The 13,965-nt window shown below is 69.0% G+C and overlaps 2 protein-coding genes across 3 annotated transcripts; both read right to left on the reverse strand.

The window, feature by feature from the left end:
* Positions 1-74: 74 nt before the first annotated feature.
* On the reverse strand, positions 75-4,654 carry SAMD1 (sterile alpha motif domain containing 1). Its single transcript, XM_030474518.1, has 5 exons — positions 4,029-4,654; positions 3,459-3,738; positions 2,435-2,519; positions 2,256-2,367; positions 75-948 (listed from the first exon to the last, which is right to left on the reverse strand). Exons 1-5 carry the CDS (start codon positions 4,629-4,631, stop codon positions 781-783), a joined length of 1,248 nt encoding a protein of 415 aa, XP_030330378.1. The 5' UTR covers positions 4,632-4,654; the 3' UTR covers positions 75-780.
* A 415-nt stretch (positions 4,655-5,069) lies between these two features.
* LOC115603010 (cAMP-dependent protein kinase catalytic subunit alpha-like) lies at positions 5,070-13,532 on the reverse strand. 2 transcript variants are annotated; one of them, XM_030474519.1, is made up of 10 exons: positions 13,419-13,532; positions 12,357-12,418; positions 12,079-12,207; positions 11,090-11,188; positions 10,851-10,933; positions 9,466-9,592; positions 8,369-8,464; positions 8,163-8,285; positions 6,643-6,807; positions 5,070-5,883 (listed from the first exon to the last, which is right to left on the reverse strand). In XM_030474519.1, exons 1-10 carry the CDS (start codon positions 13,462-13,464, stop codon positions 5,758-5,760), a joined length of 1,056 nt encoding a protein of 351 aa, XP_030330379.1. In that variant the 5' UTR covers positions 13,465-13,532; the 3' UTR covers positions 5,070-5,757. The 2 variants fall into 2 exon arrangements, with proteins under 2 accessions (XP_030330379.1, XP_030330380.1); XM_030474520.1 differs by lacking the exon at positions 13,419-13,532 and adding an exon at positions 12,530-12,625.
* Between the last annotated feature and the right edge of the window lie 433 nt (positions 13,533-13,965).

Consider the following 13,965-nt stretch of genomic DNA (forward strand, 5'->3'; position numbering starts at 1 on the left):
AGCGGGGGGACCCCCCCAAACCCTGACCCACATCGGGGACCCCCAGTCTGGGGGGGGCATCACCCCAAACCTGCTTTTTTTAACCATTTTTATTTAAAAAACCCCAAAAGAAGCCGGGGGGGGGTGGGGACACACCATGATTTGGGGGGGAGGGGAAGGGCAGCCCCCCCCCGGTAAAGGGGTGTCGGGGGGGGGGGTTTTGCACCCCATTTTGGGTAAAGGGGGGGGGCAGGTTAAAACGGCTCCGGTGGCACCCCCCAAACCCCCCCCGACGCTAAAAATCTCCCCCCCTCAAAGGGGTGACCCCCCCAAAACAGGCACCCCCAAAGGGAGTGACCCCCCAAAGGGGTGACCCCCCCCAAAACAGGCACCCCCAAAGGGAGTGACCCCCCAAAGGGGTGACCCCCCCCAAAACAGGCACCCCCAAAGAGAGTGACCCCCCAAAGGGGTGACCCCCCTAAACAGGCACCCCCAAAGGGAGTGACCCCCCAAAGGGGTCACCCCCCCCAAAACAGGCACCCCCAAAGAGAGTGACCCCCAAAGAGAGTGACCCCCCCAATGAGCAACCCCTGAATGAGAGGTGACCCCCCAAAGTGGGGCAACCCCCTCAAAGCGTGATCCCCCCAAACGGGGGGTGACCCCCCAAAAGAGAGGTGCCCCCCAGGCCACGCCCCCCCCCGAGGTGCCCCCCAAGGTGGGGGGGGGGGGGTGCCCCCGCTCTATCCCCAACCACCCCCCAAAGTCTGTTCGCGCGGGGCCGGCGGCGGCGCCCCCTGGCGCTCAGGCGGGGAAGGGCTCCGGGGGGGGCTCGGGCGGCTCCTGGAAGTGGCTGCGCTGCAGCAGCTTCACGTGGTGCTCGTAGATCTTGAGCGCGGGCCCGAGGCGGATCGAGAGCCCCGTGAGCACGTCCGAGCGCTGCATCAGCAGCAGCGACCGCCCGTCGATCTCCTGCGGGTGGGGGCACCGTGGGGCGGGGGGGCACCGTGGGGTGGGGGGGCACCCATGGGGATGGGGGGCACCATGGGGGGGGGGAGCACCATGCGGGGGGGGACCATGGGGGGGAGGGAGCACCCATGGGGATGGGGGGGCACCATGGGGATGGGGGGAGCACCCATGGGGATGGGGGGCACCATGGGGATGGGGGGCACCGTGGGGTGGGGGGGCACCCATGGGGGTGGGGGACACCCACGGGTGCGGGGGGGCACCCAGGGGTGGGGGGGGCACCCATGGGGTGGGGGGAGCACCCATGGGGATGGGGGGGCACCGTGGGGTGGGGGGGCACCCATGGGGATGGGGGGCACCCACTGGTGCGGGGGGGGCACCAATGGGGGTGGGGGGGCACCATGGGGATGGGGGGGCACCCACGGGTGCGGGGGGGAAGCGCCCATGGGGATGGGGGGGACGCCCATTGGGATGGGGGGAGCACACATGGAGATGGGACACCCATGGGGATGGGGGGGCACGCGCCCATGGGGATGGGGGGGCACCATGGGGGCGGGGGGAGCACCCATGGGGATGGGGGGGGACGCCCATTGGGATGGGGGGAGCACACATGGGGATGGGGGAAGGGGACACACATGGGGATGGGACACCCATGGGCATGTGGGGAGCACCCAAGGGCGGGGGGAGCGATGGCCCCAGGGACACCCATGGGGATGGGGGAGCACCCATGGGGATGGGGGACAGGGGTGGGGATGAGGCCCTGGGGGAAGACAATGGCCACAGGGGCACCCATGGGTGGGGGGGGAAGCGCCCATAGGGATGGGGGGGACGCCCATAGGGATGGGGGGGGACGCCCATAGGGATGGGGGGAGGGGACACCCATGGGGATGGGGGAGCACCCATGGAGGGGGGGGAGGACACCCATGGGTGAGGGACAGGGGTGGGAAGCAATGGCCCCAGGGACACCCAAGGGGATGGGGGGAGCACCCGCAGGTGGGAGTACCCAGCCTGGGGTGATGGGGTGAGGATGAGGCCCTGGGGGAAGACAATGGCCACAGGGGCACCCATGGGTGGGGGGGAAGCGCCCATGGGTGGGGGGACCCTGCCTGGCACTAGGGGGTTCCCGTGGGTTTGGGGGAGGCAGCCTGGGGTGGGATACAGGGATGGGTGGGGATGTGGAGGGATTTGGGAGGGGGCAATGGCCTTAGGGACACCCATGGGGATGGGGGAGCACCCATGGGGATGGGGGGAGCACCCATGGGGATGGGGGAGCACCCATGGGTGGGGGCACACGGGGGGGTCCCGGCCCCCACCTGCTCCTGGAACGCCGTCGCCTGCTCCGGGAATCCCGCCTCGGTGAAATAATCGACCACGTCCCGCACGGACCAATCCACGGGATCCGAGAGCTTGTCCCGGCGCGGGGCGCTGCGGGGACACGGCCTGAGCGCGGGGACACGGGGGGGGCACGGGGGGGGCAGGGGGGGACACTCACGTGCAGCCCAGGGGGGTCCCATCCGCCGCCTGGGGACCGGGGGACAGCGGCACCGAGGGCTCAGCACCCGCCAGCGCTGGGGACACTGGGGAGACACAGGGGGGACCCCCAAAACCACCCCTCAGCGCCCCATAACTGCCCCTCAGCGCCCCATAACCGCTCCTCAGCGCCCCATACCTGCCCCTCAGCACCCTATAACCGCCCCTCAGCACCCCATACCTGCCCCTCAGCACCCTATAACCGCCCCTCAGCACCCCATACCTGCCCCTCAGCACCCCATAACCACCCCTCAGCGCCCCATAACCGCCCCTCAGCGCCCCATACCTGCCCCTCAGCACCCTATAACCGCTCCTCAGCACCCCATAACTGCCCCTCAGCACCCTATAACCGCCCCTCAGCACCCCATAACTGCCCCTCAGCACCCTATAACCGCTCCTCAGCACCCCATAACTGCCCCTCAGCACCCTATAACCGCCCCTCAGCGCCCCATACCTGCCCCTCAGCATCCCATAACCACCCCTCAGCGCCCCATAACCACCCCTCAGTGCCCCATACCTGCCCCTCAGCACCCTATAACCGCCCCTCAGCACCCCATAACTGCCCCTCAGCGCCCCATAACCGCCCCTCAGCGCCCCATACCTGCCCCTCAGCACCCTATAACCGCCCCTCAGCACCCCATAACTGCCCCTCAGTGCCCCATACCTGCCCCTCAGCACCCTATAACCGCCCCTCAGCACCCCATAACTGCCCCTCAGCACCCCATACCTGCCCCTCAGCACCCTATAACCGCCCCTCAGCACCCCATAACCGCCCCTCAGCACCCCATAACTGCCCCTCAGTGCCCCATATCTGCCCCTCAGCGCCCCATAACTGCCCCTCAGCGCCCCATACCTGCCCCTTAGCATCCCATCACAACCCCTCAGCGCCCCATAACTGCCCCTCAGCGCCCCATACCTGCCCCTCAGCATCCCATCACCACCCCTCAGCGCCCCATAACCGCCCCCCAAGTGCCCCGGGGGGTCACCTGCCCTGTCGGGCTGCCCGAAGGTCCCGTCCTTCTTGAGGGGTCCCAGCTGGTGGCAGCCGCTCTCCCCCCCCCCCGGGGCACAGGCCTTGGGCTGGGGGGGCCGCTCGGGAGGGGGGGGCTGCCCTGGGGGGCGTAGGGGGGGCCCCCCCCGGCCCTCCCCATTCAGCCGCTCGGAGGGGGCGCCCCCTTCCTCCGAGGCCTCCGAGCCCGTCCCGTCCTCATCCTCCTCCTCCTCCTCCTCTTCCTCCTCCTCATCCCTTGATGATGCTTCGGGGGGCTGCGAATAAAGGGGGGCACCCCAAAAGATGGACCCCCCCCATTTTACAGTGCCCCCCCCCGGGTATTACCCCCCAAAGTGCCCCCCAACTACCCCCCCATAGACCCCCCTATTAATCCGCTTTAACACCCCCCCATGGCCTGGGGGACCCTCCCCAGCACCCACCCCCTCCCCAGCCTGCCCCACTGTCACCCCCCCCCCAGGGGTCCCTTTAGGGTGTCGCCCGTGTCCACCCCCCCCAGGTCCCCCTTGACCCCTCCCCGGTCCCCCCCCCCCGGCCCCGCTCTCACCTTCCGGGCCCTGCCGGCGGCCGCTCGGCCCCTCTCGGCGCGGGCCATGGCGATGGTGGCGAGTCGGGTCCGCTCCAGCCGCCCCCCGCCGCCTCCGGCCCCCGCCGCGCCCCCGGGCCCCGCGCCGCCCCCCCCGGCCCCATCCACGGGCACGGCCGATCCCTGCAGCCGCCCGCGGGTCAGGCGCCCGTCGCCGCCGAGGAGCCGCGCGGCATCGCGGAGGCTGACGGGGGGCTCGGAGCGGCGCGGGGGGGGCGCGGCGGCGGCGGCGGCCGGGGCCGGCGGCGGCAGCGGCGGCGGCGGCGGCGGCGGCGGCGGGGGGGGGGTGTGCGGGGGTCTCCGCGGCGGCTGGACGCGCGCGGCGTTGCGGTAGGAGATGCTGCCCTTGTAGCTGACGCGGAGCACGGCGCGCTGCTGGATGAGCTTCTCCAGCTCGGCGCGGGTGCGCTCGGGCTCGGGGCCGTGCCGCCGCCGCACCATGCGGCAGATCCGCTCCAGGTCGGGCCGCGCCTTCCGCGACCGCAACGAGTCGATCGTGTCCAGGATCCACTCCTGGTAACGCGGGGCCTCCGGGCCCGGGGGAGGCGGCGGCGGCCCCGCCATGGACCCCCCCACGACCTCCTTCAGGCCCCCCCCTCCCCCCCTGTCCCCTTCCGCCTCCTCCTCCTCCTCCTTCCCCCCCCCCCCGCCCCGCACCGCTCCCGCACCGGCCGCCGCCGCCCGCGCGCGCCCTTAAGGAGGAGCCGGAGCCGCCGCCGCGCGCCTTAAGGTGGAGCTGCCGGACGCGGAGCCACGCCCCCCGGAAGGCCACGCCCCCGGGTAAAGACTCGCCCCATTGGCAAGCCACGCCCCCTAAGCGAAGCCACGCCCCCTGAGTGAAACCACGCCCCCCGGACAACCACGCTCCCCTCAGCCACGCCCCCTCAGCAAGCCACGCCTCCCCGCCACGCCCCCTCCAAGCCACCACCACCCCCCCCCGGACCCTTGGCCCCCCCCTCCCATGGGGGTCCCCGCTCCCGCCCCCCCCGTTCGAGGCAGGGATTTAAACAAAGCTTTATTGGGTTTGTCTCAAAGATCTTCACAAGGAGCCCGGGGGGGGCGCGGGGACCCCCCCAGTTCATGCCCCTCCCTTCCAGGCAGCCCCTAATCCTGTGACACCCCCCCCCCCCCCCCGCCCCATGCGTTCTGGGGCTAAAAGCGCCACAATCAGTTAAAACTGGGGGGAAAAGGGGGGGTCGAACCCTGGCCTCCCCCCCGTCAAAAAGAAGGGGGTCGAGCCCCCCCCCATGGGTAAAAGAGGGGGGAAATAAACCCCCCGGAACCCCCCCCAGGGGGGGCAAATTTAGTCCTTAATTACCCCGGGAGTGGGCAAATCCCCCCCTATATTATGGGGGGGCAAATGCACCCCAATATTACCCCGAGGGGGGGCAAATCCAACCCCGGGGAGGGGAGGAGGAATCTATCCCCAAACTACCCCAGGGGGGCAAATCTCTGCCCTGAAATCCCCCCCAGGGAGGGGGGGACACACAAATGAAGCCCCCCCCCCCATGTCCATTGGGGTGGGGACATCCCCAAAATGACCCCACGGGGGGGGCGCAGGGGTCCCAGTGCTCACCGGTGCGAGGCTGTTGGCCCCCCCTTACGGGGGGGTTATTGGCCATGGCGGGGGGGGAACCCCCGCCATGGGGTTTGGGGGGGCCCCCCCCCGGTTTGGGGGACCCCCTTGTCCCTAGAAGTCGGCGAACTCCTTGGGGCAGCGCTCGGTGAGGGACACGCGGATCTCCTCCTCCTCGTACTCGTCGAAGTTACTCGTGTCCCCGGGGCCCTTGCACTTGGGCACGAAGGGGGCTTCCACCTGCGGGGGGGGCACGTACAGGGATGGGGACCCCCCCACAGAGACACCCCAGCCCTGAACGCGGGGGTCCCCAGGGACGGGTCATGGGGGGTGTTGGTCCAAGGATGCCCCCGTTCATCCCACTGTGATGGGCAGAGGAGCCCCATGGACACATGGAGGTGATTGACTGGGGGGGGTCAGTGTGGGCACCCCCCCGGGACCCCCCCCGGGACCCCCATGTCCCCTCCTAGAACCCTCATCATCCCTCCTAGTGCCCCATAGATCCCCACGGGACCCCCATGTCCCCTCCTAGTGCTCCATAGATCCCCATAGAACCCCCATGTCCCCTCCTAGTGCCCCATAGATTGCCATAGGGCACCTGTGTCCCTTCTTAGACCCACACTGATCCCCTTAGAACCCCCATGTCCCCTCCTAGAACCCTCATCATCCCTCCTAGTGCCCCATAGATCCCCATGGGACCCCCATGTCCCCTCTTAGGGCCCCAGAGATGCCAATAGAACCCCCATGTCCCCTCTTAGGCCCGCACAGATCCCCACGGGACCCCCATGTCCCCTCCTAGTGCCCCATAGATCCCCATAGGACCCCCATGTCCCCTCCTAGTGCCCCATAGATCCCCACGGGACCCCCATGTCCCCTCCTAGTGCCCCATAGATCCCCACGGGACCCCCATGTCCCCTCCTAGTGCCCCATAGATCCCCATAGGACCCCCATGTCCCCTCCCAGGCCCCGCAGACCCCCGCGGGACCCCCCCGGCAGCACCTTGCGCTGGTAGAGCGCGATCCAGTCGGTGGCGCAGAACCACTTGTGGCCCTTGATGTCGCCGACGCCGTTGCGCAGGTTCCCGAAGCGCTTGGTCAGATCCACCTGCAGCAGGTTCCGCAGCAGGTCCCGCAGCTCCGCGCTGAAGTGCGACGGGAACCGCACCTGCGCGGCCGCACGGGGGCGCTGGGGGGCGGCCGCGGCGCCGGCGGCCCCCATGGAACCCCCGTGGAACCTCTATGGGCCCCTATGGAGCCCTCATGGAACCCCCTATGGAGCCCCTATGGAACCCCTACGGGCCCCTATGGAACCCCCTATGGAACCCCCATGGAACCCCTCTGGAACCTCTATGGGCCCCCATGGAGCCCTCATGGAACCCCTATGGAACCCCTCTGGAACCCCTACGGGCCCCTATGGAGCCCTTATGGAGCCCTTATGGAACCCCCGTGGGCCCCTATGGAGCCCTCATGGAACCCCCTATGGGCCCCTACGGAACCCCTGTGGAACCTCTATGGGCCCCTATGGAGCCCTTATGGAGCCCTTATGGAACCCCCGTGGGCCCCTATGGAGCCCTCATGGAACCCCCTATGGGCCCCTACGGAACCCCTGTGGAACCTCTATGGGCCCCTATGGAACCCCTATGGAACTCCTATGAAACCTTCCTAAGGACCCCCTATGGACCCCTGTGGAACCCATATGGAGCCCCTATGGGCCCCCTTATGGAACCCCTATGGAACCCCTATGGAACCCCTGTGGAACCCCCTATGGGCCTCCTATGGAACCCCTATGAAACCCCTGTGGAAGCCCCTATGGGCCCCTTATGGAACCCCTATGGAACCCCCTATGAAACCTCTATGAAACCCCTGTGAAACCCCCTAGGGGCCCCCTACGGAACCCTTATGGAACCCCCATGGAACCCCTGTGGAACCCCTTACGGGCCCCCTATGGAACCCCCTATGGACCTCCTATGGAACCCCTATGGGCCCCCTACGGAACCTTCCTAAGGACCCCCTATGGACCCCTGTGGAACCCCCTATGGGCCCCCTATGGAACCCTTATGGAACCCCTATGGAACCCCCTATGGAACCTCCTATGGGCCCCGTATGAAACCCCTATGGACCCCTACAGATTCCCCTATGGACCCCCTATGGAACCCTCTAAGGACCCCCTATGGATCCCCCTATGGGCCCCCTATGGACCCTCCTAAGGCCCCCCATGGGACCCCCCTAAGAACTTCTCCTCACCCCCTAAGGACCCCAAGACACCCCCACCAACACTCCGGGGACCCCCAAGGCCCACTCCCCCCCGGGAACCCCCCCACTCCCCAAGGACCCCCCAAGGAGCTCCCCTCACCTTTGGGGACCCCCAAATCCCTTGACCCCCCCCCGGACACCCCCACCCCATTGGGGACCCCCAAATCCCTTGACCCCCCCCCGGACACCCCCACCCCATTGGGGACCCCCAAACCCCTTGAGGCCCCCCCCAACCTATTGCCCCCCCCCCCCCTTGCCCCCTCTCACCTTCCCCGAGACGATCTTCTCATAGATCTGGATGGGCTGGTCGGCGAAGAACGGGGGGTACCCCGCGGCCATCTCATAGATGAGCACCCCCAAAGCCCACCAATCCACAGCCTTGTTGTACCCCTGCGGGGGGACACACACACACACGGGGTGACCCCCCCCCAACCTGGCAGGGGGGGCCCCGATGGGGTCCAGCCCCCCTTTACCTTGCTGAGGATGATCTCGGGGGCCAGGTACTCGGGGGTGCCGCAGAGGGTCCAGGTCCTGCCCTTCACCCGCTTGGCGAAGCCAAAGTCCGTCACCTGCAGGGGGGGAGCCAGGGCCCGGGGGGGTTGGGGGGGATTAGGGGGGTTTTGGGGCGCCCTGGAGGGTATTTGGGGGGATTAAAGGGTATCGGGGAGAGCTAAAGGGGGTTTTGGGGGGGATTCGGGAGGGGTTTGGGTTGGATTAGGGGGGGTTTTGGGGTGCCCAAGAAGGTATTTGGGGGGATTAAGAGGGTTTGGGGGGAGCAAAAAGGAGTTTTGGGGGGATTTGGGGGCTTGGGGGGGGGGGCTGGGGAGTATTTGGGGGGTATTCGGAGTGTGTTTGGAGTGTATTTGGTGCATTTTGGGTGTATTTGGGGGTGCCTCAATGTAGCCCTGTTGGTCCATGAGCTGTGTTTGGGGGTGCGGCACAGCCGGGGGTGCACTGGAGGTCCCTGGGGGTGCACTGGGGGTCTCTGGGGGTGCACTGGGGGTCTGGGGTACCTCGATGTAGCTCTGCTGCTTGATGAGCTGTGTCTGGCTATAGAGCCAGGCTCTATAGGCTCTATAGGGCTCTATAGGGGTTTGGGGTAGCCCTGCTGGTCAATGAGCTGTGTTTGGCTCTATGGGGCCCTATGTGCACCTATAGGGGTACCTTGATGTAGCCCTGCCAGTCGATGAGCAGTGTTTATAGGGCTCTCTGGGGCACTATGGGGCTCTATAGGGCTCTATAGGGTGCTATGGGGTGCTATGGGGTGCTCTGGGGCTCTGTGTACCTCGATGTAGCCCTGCCGGTCGATGTGCAGTGTTTATAGGGTGCTATGGGGCGCTATGGGGCGCTGTGGGGCGCTATGGGGCGCTGTGGGGGTACCTCGATGTAGCCCTGCCGGTCGATGTGCAGTGTTTATAGGGTGCTATGGGGCGCTATGGGGCGCTGTGGGGCGCTATGGGGCGCTGTGGGGGTACCTCGATGTAGCCCTGCCGGTCGATGTGCAGTGTTTATAGGGTGCTATGGGGCGCTGTGGGGCGCTGTGGGGCGCTGTGGGGCGCTGTGGGGGTACCTCGATGTAGCCCTGCCGGTCGAGCAGCAGGTTCTCGGGTTTGAGGTCGCGGTAGATGAGGTCGAGCGCGTGCAGGTACTCGAACGTCAGCACGATTTGGGCGGCGTAGAACCGGGCGTGCGGCTCGCTGGGGGGGGGTCAGGGCCCGGCACCACCGACCCCCCGGCACCCACTGACACCCACTGACACCCACTGACCCCCCCGGCACCCACTGACACCCACTGACACCCACTGACCCCCCCAGCACCCACTGACACCCACTGACACCACAGCACCCACTGACACCCACTGACACCCACTGACACCCAGTGACCCCCACTGAGCCCCCCGGCACCCACTGACACCCACTGACACCCACTGACACCACAGCACCCACTGACACCCACTGACACCCACTGACACCACAGCACCCACTGACACCCACTGACACCCACTGACACCACAGCGCCCACTGACACCCACTGACACCCAGTGACCCCCACTGAGCCCCCCGGCACCCACTGACACCCACTGACACCCACTGACACCACAGCACCCACTGACACCCACTGACACCCAGTGACCCCCACTGAGCCCCCCGGCACCCACTGACACCCACTGACACCCACTGACACCACAGCACCCACTGACACCCACTGACACCCACTGACACCACAGCGCCCACTGACACCCACTGACACCCAGTGACCCCCACTGAGCCCCCCGGCACCCACTGACACCCACTGACACCCACTGACACCACAGCACCCACTGACACCCACTGACACCCCCTGACTCCCCCGGCACCCACTGACACCCACTGACACCCACTGACACCCCCTGAGCCCCCCAGACATCCCTGACCCCCCCGAGCACCCTGGCACCACTGACTCCCCCGAGCACCCCCATACACCCACTGACAACCCCACGGCAGCCCTGACCCTCCTGGGCACCCCGGACACCCCCTGACCCCCCGGCACCCACTGAGCCCCCCAGCACCCACTGACCCCCCGGCACCTACTGACCCCCCCATACACCCACTGACCCCCTGCCACCCACTGACCCCCCGGCACCTACTGACCCCCCCATACACCCACTGACCCCCCGGCACCCACTGACCCCCCCATACACCCACTGACCCCCCCATACACCCACTGACCCCCTGCCACCCACTGACCCCCCGGCACCCACTGACCCCCCCATACACCCACTGACCCCCCCATACACCCACTGACCCCCCCCTGCGCCCCCCCAACCCCCAGAGACCCCCCTGAGGAACCCCTCAACCCGCTCCAAGACCTTTCTGGGACCCCTCAAACCCCGCTCGGGGACCCCAAGCCCCCCCCATGGCCCCCCCATAACCCCCCATGACCCCCCCCGGACCCCCCCCGGCCCCCCCCGCTGACCTGAAGCGGCCGATGCGGCGCAGGTGGGAGAACATCTCCCCCCCCGGGATGTATTCCATCACCATGTAGAGGTTGGAGTTGTCCTGCCGGGGGGCACGGGGCACGTCCAGGGGGGGCGGGGGGCACCTTGGGGACAGCCCCGGGGGGGGGCACACTCTGGGGACCACCCAAGGGACAGGGGACACCCAGGGGGCACCCAGGGGGGCGATGAGGAGCCGGGGGGGGGGGCCGGTGCCCACCTTGAAGGAGTACTCGAGGCGCACGAGGAAGGGGAAGGCGACGGCCTGAAGGATCCGCTTCTCGTTGAGCGTGTGCTCGATCTGCTTCAGCTTCACCACCTGCGCGGGGGGCAGCGCGGGGCGGCTGGGGACAGCAGGGGGACACCAGGGGGACACCGCAGGGACAGTGTGGGGCAGCTTGGGGACAGCATGGGGACACCAGAGGGATGCTGTGGGGCAGCTTGGGGACAGCATGGGGACAGCATGGGGCAGCTTGGGGACACCATGGGGATGGCATGGCGACACCATGGGGACAGCATGGGGACAGCATGGGGCAGCTTGGGGACACCATGGGGATGGCATGGCGACACCATGGGGACAGCATGGGGACACCATGGGGCAGCTTGGGGACACCATGGGGCAGCTTGGGGACAGCTTGGGGACACCATGGGGACACCATGGGGCAGCTTGGGGACACCATAGGGACAGCATGGGGACACTGTGGGGACGCCGTAGGGCAGCTTGGGGACAGCATGGGGACACCGTGGGGACACCATGGGGCAGCTTGGGGACAGCATGGGGACACTGTGGGGACGCCGTGGGGCAGCTTGGGGACAGCATGGGGACACTGTGGGGACACCGTGGGGCAGCTTGGGGACACCATGGGGACACCATGGGGACACCGTGGGGACACTGTGGGGCAGCTTGGGGACACCATGGGGACACCATGGGGACACCGTGGGGACACTGTGGGGCAGCTTGGGGACACCATGGGGATGGCATGGCGACACCATGGGGACACCATGGGGCAGCTTGGGGACAGCTTGGGGACACCATGGGGACACCATGGGGATACCATGGGGACACCATGGGGCAGCTTGGGGACACCATGCGGACACCATGGGGACACCGTGGGGCAGTTTACGGACACCCTGGGGACACCCTGGGGACACCATAGGGACAGCAGTGCCGCCCGCGCCCCCCGGTGCCACCCCGCGTGTCCCGCTCACCTTCTGCTTGTCCAGGATCTTCATGGCGTAGTGGTGGCCGCTGTCGCGGTGCCGCACGAGCACGACGCGCCCGAAGGAGCCGGTGCCCAGCGTGCGGATGCGCTCGAACTGCTCCAGGCTCGCCGTGTTCTGCGGGCGGGACACGGCACCCCCGGCTGGCACCGGCACCCCCCAAAGGCACCCCGAGAGCCGGGGGGGGGGCGCGGGACCCCCCACGGGACAAGGTGCACCCCAGGGGCTCCGTTCCCCGTGGGGGCGCTGGGGGGGGGCTCACGGACCTGCGCCGGGTTCTCCCATTTCTTGATGAAATCCTCCTTGGCCCGAGCCAGGAACTCCTTCACTGGGGGGGGGGGCAGGACATGGGGGGTCAGCGCAGTGCCCCCAAACCCCTCCCGCGCCCCCAAACCCCCTCCCAGCGCCCCCAAACCGCCCCCCCCGGCCCCCCCCTCACCGTCCTCCATCGCCAGCCCCGGCCTCGGGAGCGCTGACCCCGGGGGGGGGGGGACACGGGACAGACTTTGCCCCCTGGGACACACGTGGCCGCGCTGGGGTCGGCCCCCCCCGCCCCGCCCAGGACAGCCCAGTATGGGGGGGAATAAGATGGGCCCCCCCTTTCAACAGGGGAAACGGAGGCAGGGAGGGGGCAAGGGGCCGGAGGAGCAGGAGGGGTCCAGGAGCACACCCCCCCTCCCCAAAATTGGGGGATCCCCCACTTGGGGACCCCTTTAAACACTTGGGGACCCCCCCCACAAGCACCCCGGATTTAATGGGGGGGCCCTGAAGGGTGGGGGCACCCCGTCGTCCCCCCCAAACCAGGGTCCTGACGTGTCCCTGGTCCTTCAATAACCCCCCAGACCCCCCGATACCCGCCCTCAGCCCCCCAATACCCCCGATACCCCCCCAAACCCCCGATACCCCCCCTCAGCCCCCCAATACCCCCCCCCAGACCCCCCGATACCCTCCAGGTCCCCTAAACCCACGCTGGGTCCCCCCCGCCCCCCCGGCCCCGCTCCCCCCCCCCCTCGGTGTCCCCGCGCCCCCCCCGCCCCCCCCGCGCCGCTCCCGCTCAAGCCCCGCCCCTTCCCCAAGCCCCGCCCCCGGGGCACCCCTCCTGTCCCCATAGCAACCCCGCAAGCCCCGCCCCCTCCCCTCAAGCCCCGCCCCCGGGGACGCTCCCACCATAACAGGGCGGGGGGGGGGGACCGAACGGGACAAGCGGCTCCTTCCAGCGCCGCGGGGCCCCCCCGGCCCGGCTCTCCCCGCTGCCCCCAGCGCGGTCCCGGCCGCCCCCGGCGCGGTTGTGTCCCGCCCGTGCGCGGCGCCCGGCGCCCGGCGCTCACCGCTCTCCAGCTCCCCGCCCTTCTTGGCGGCGGCGGCGTTGCCCATGTCGGGCCCAGGCGGCTCCGCGCTCCCGGCCCGGCCGCCCGCCCGCTCCCGGCGGCCCGCCCCGCCCCGCCCCCCGCCGCTCATTGGTCGAGCCGCTCAACCGCCGCCCTCCTATTGGTCTTTCCATCCCTTTACCGCCCGCCCCCACCGCTGCCATTGGGCCCGGCCGCCGCCGCGGCACCGCCCCTCTATTGGTCGGCGAAGCCGTCCCTCCGGCGCTCGGCCCGCCCCCGCCCGCCGCTCATTGGCTGGGCCCGGATATAAATAGAACCCGGGGGCTGCGGAGGGGGCGGGGCCTGGGGCGGGGCCGTGGGCGGGGCCAGGGGAGGGGGCGGGGCCGCGCGGAGGGGGGCGGGGCCGGGGGTGTTGCGAGCCGGGGGCGGGGCTTAAGGGCGACCGGCAGCGGGGGGCGGGGCTTGCGGGGGGGGGTGTCACCCCCGGCACCGATAATTAACCTTAATTAACGCCTCGGCCGGGCCCGCCATTAACTGTACACACCTC

This window comes from Strigops habroptila, unplaced genomic scaffold (assembly GCF_004027225.2).
Source record: "Strigops habroptila isolate Jane unplaced genomic scaffold, bStrHab1.2.pri NW_022045601.1_ctg1, whole genome shotgun sequence".
Taxonomy (NCBI): Eukaryota; Metazoa; Chordata; class Aves; order Psittaciformes; family Psittacidae; genus Strigops; species Strigops habroptila.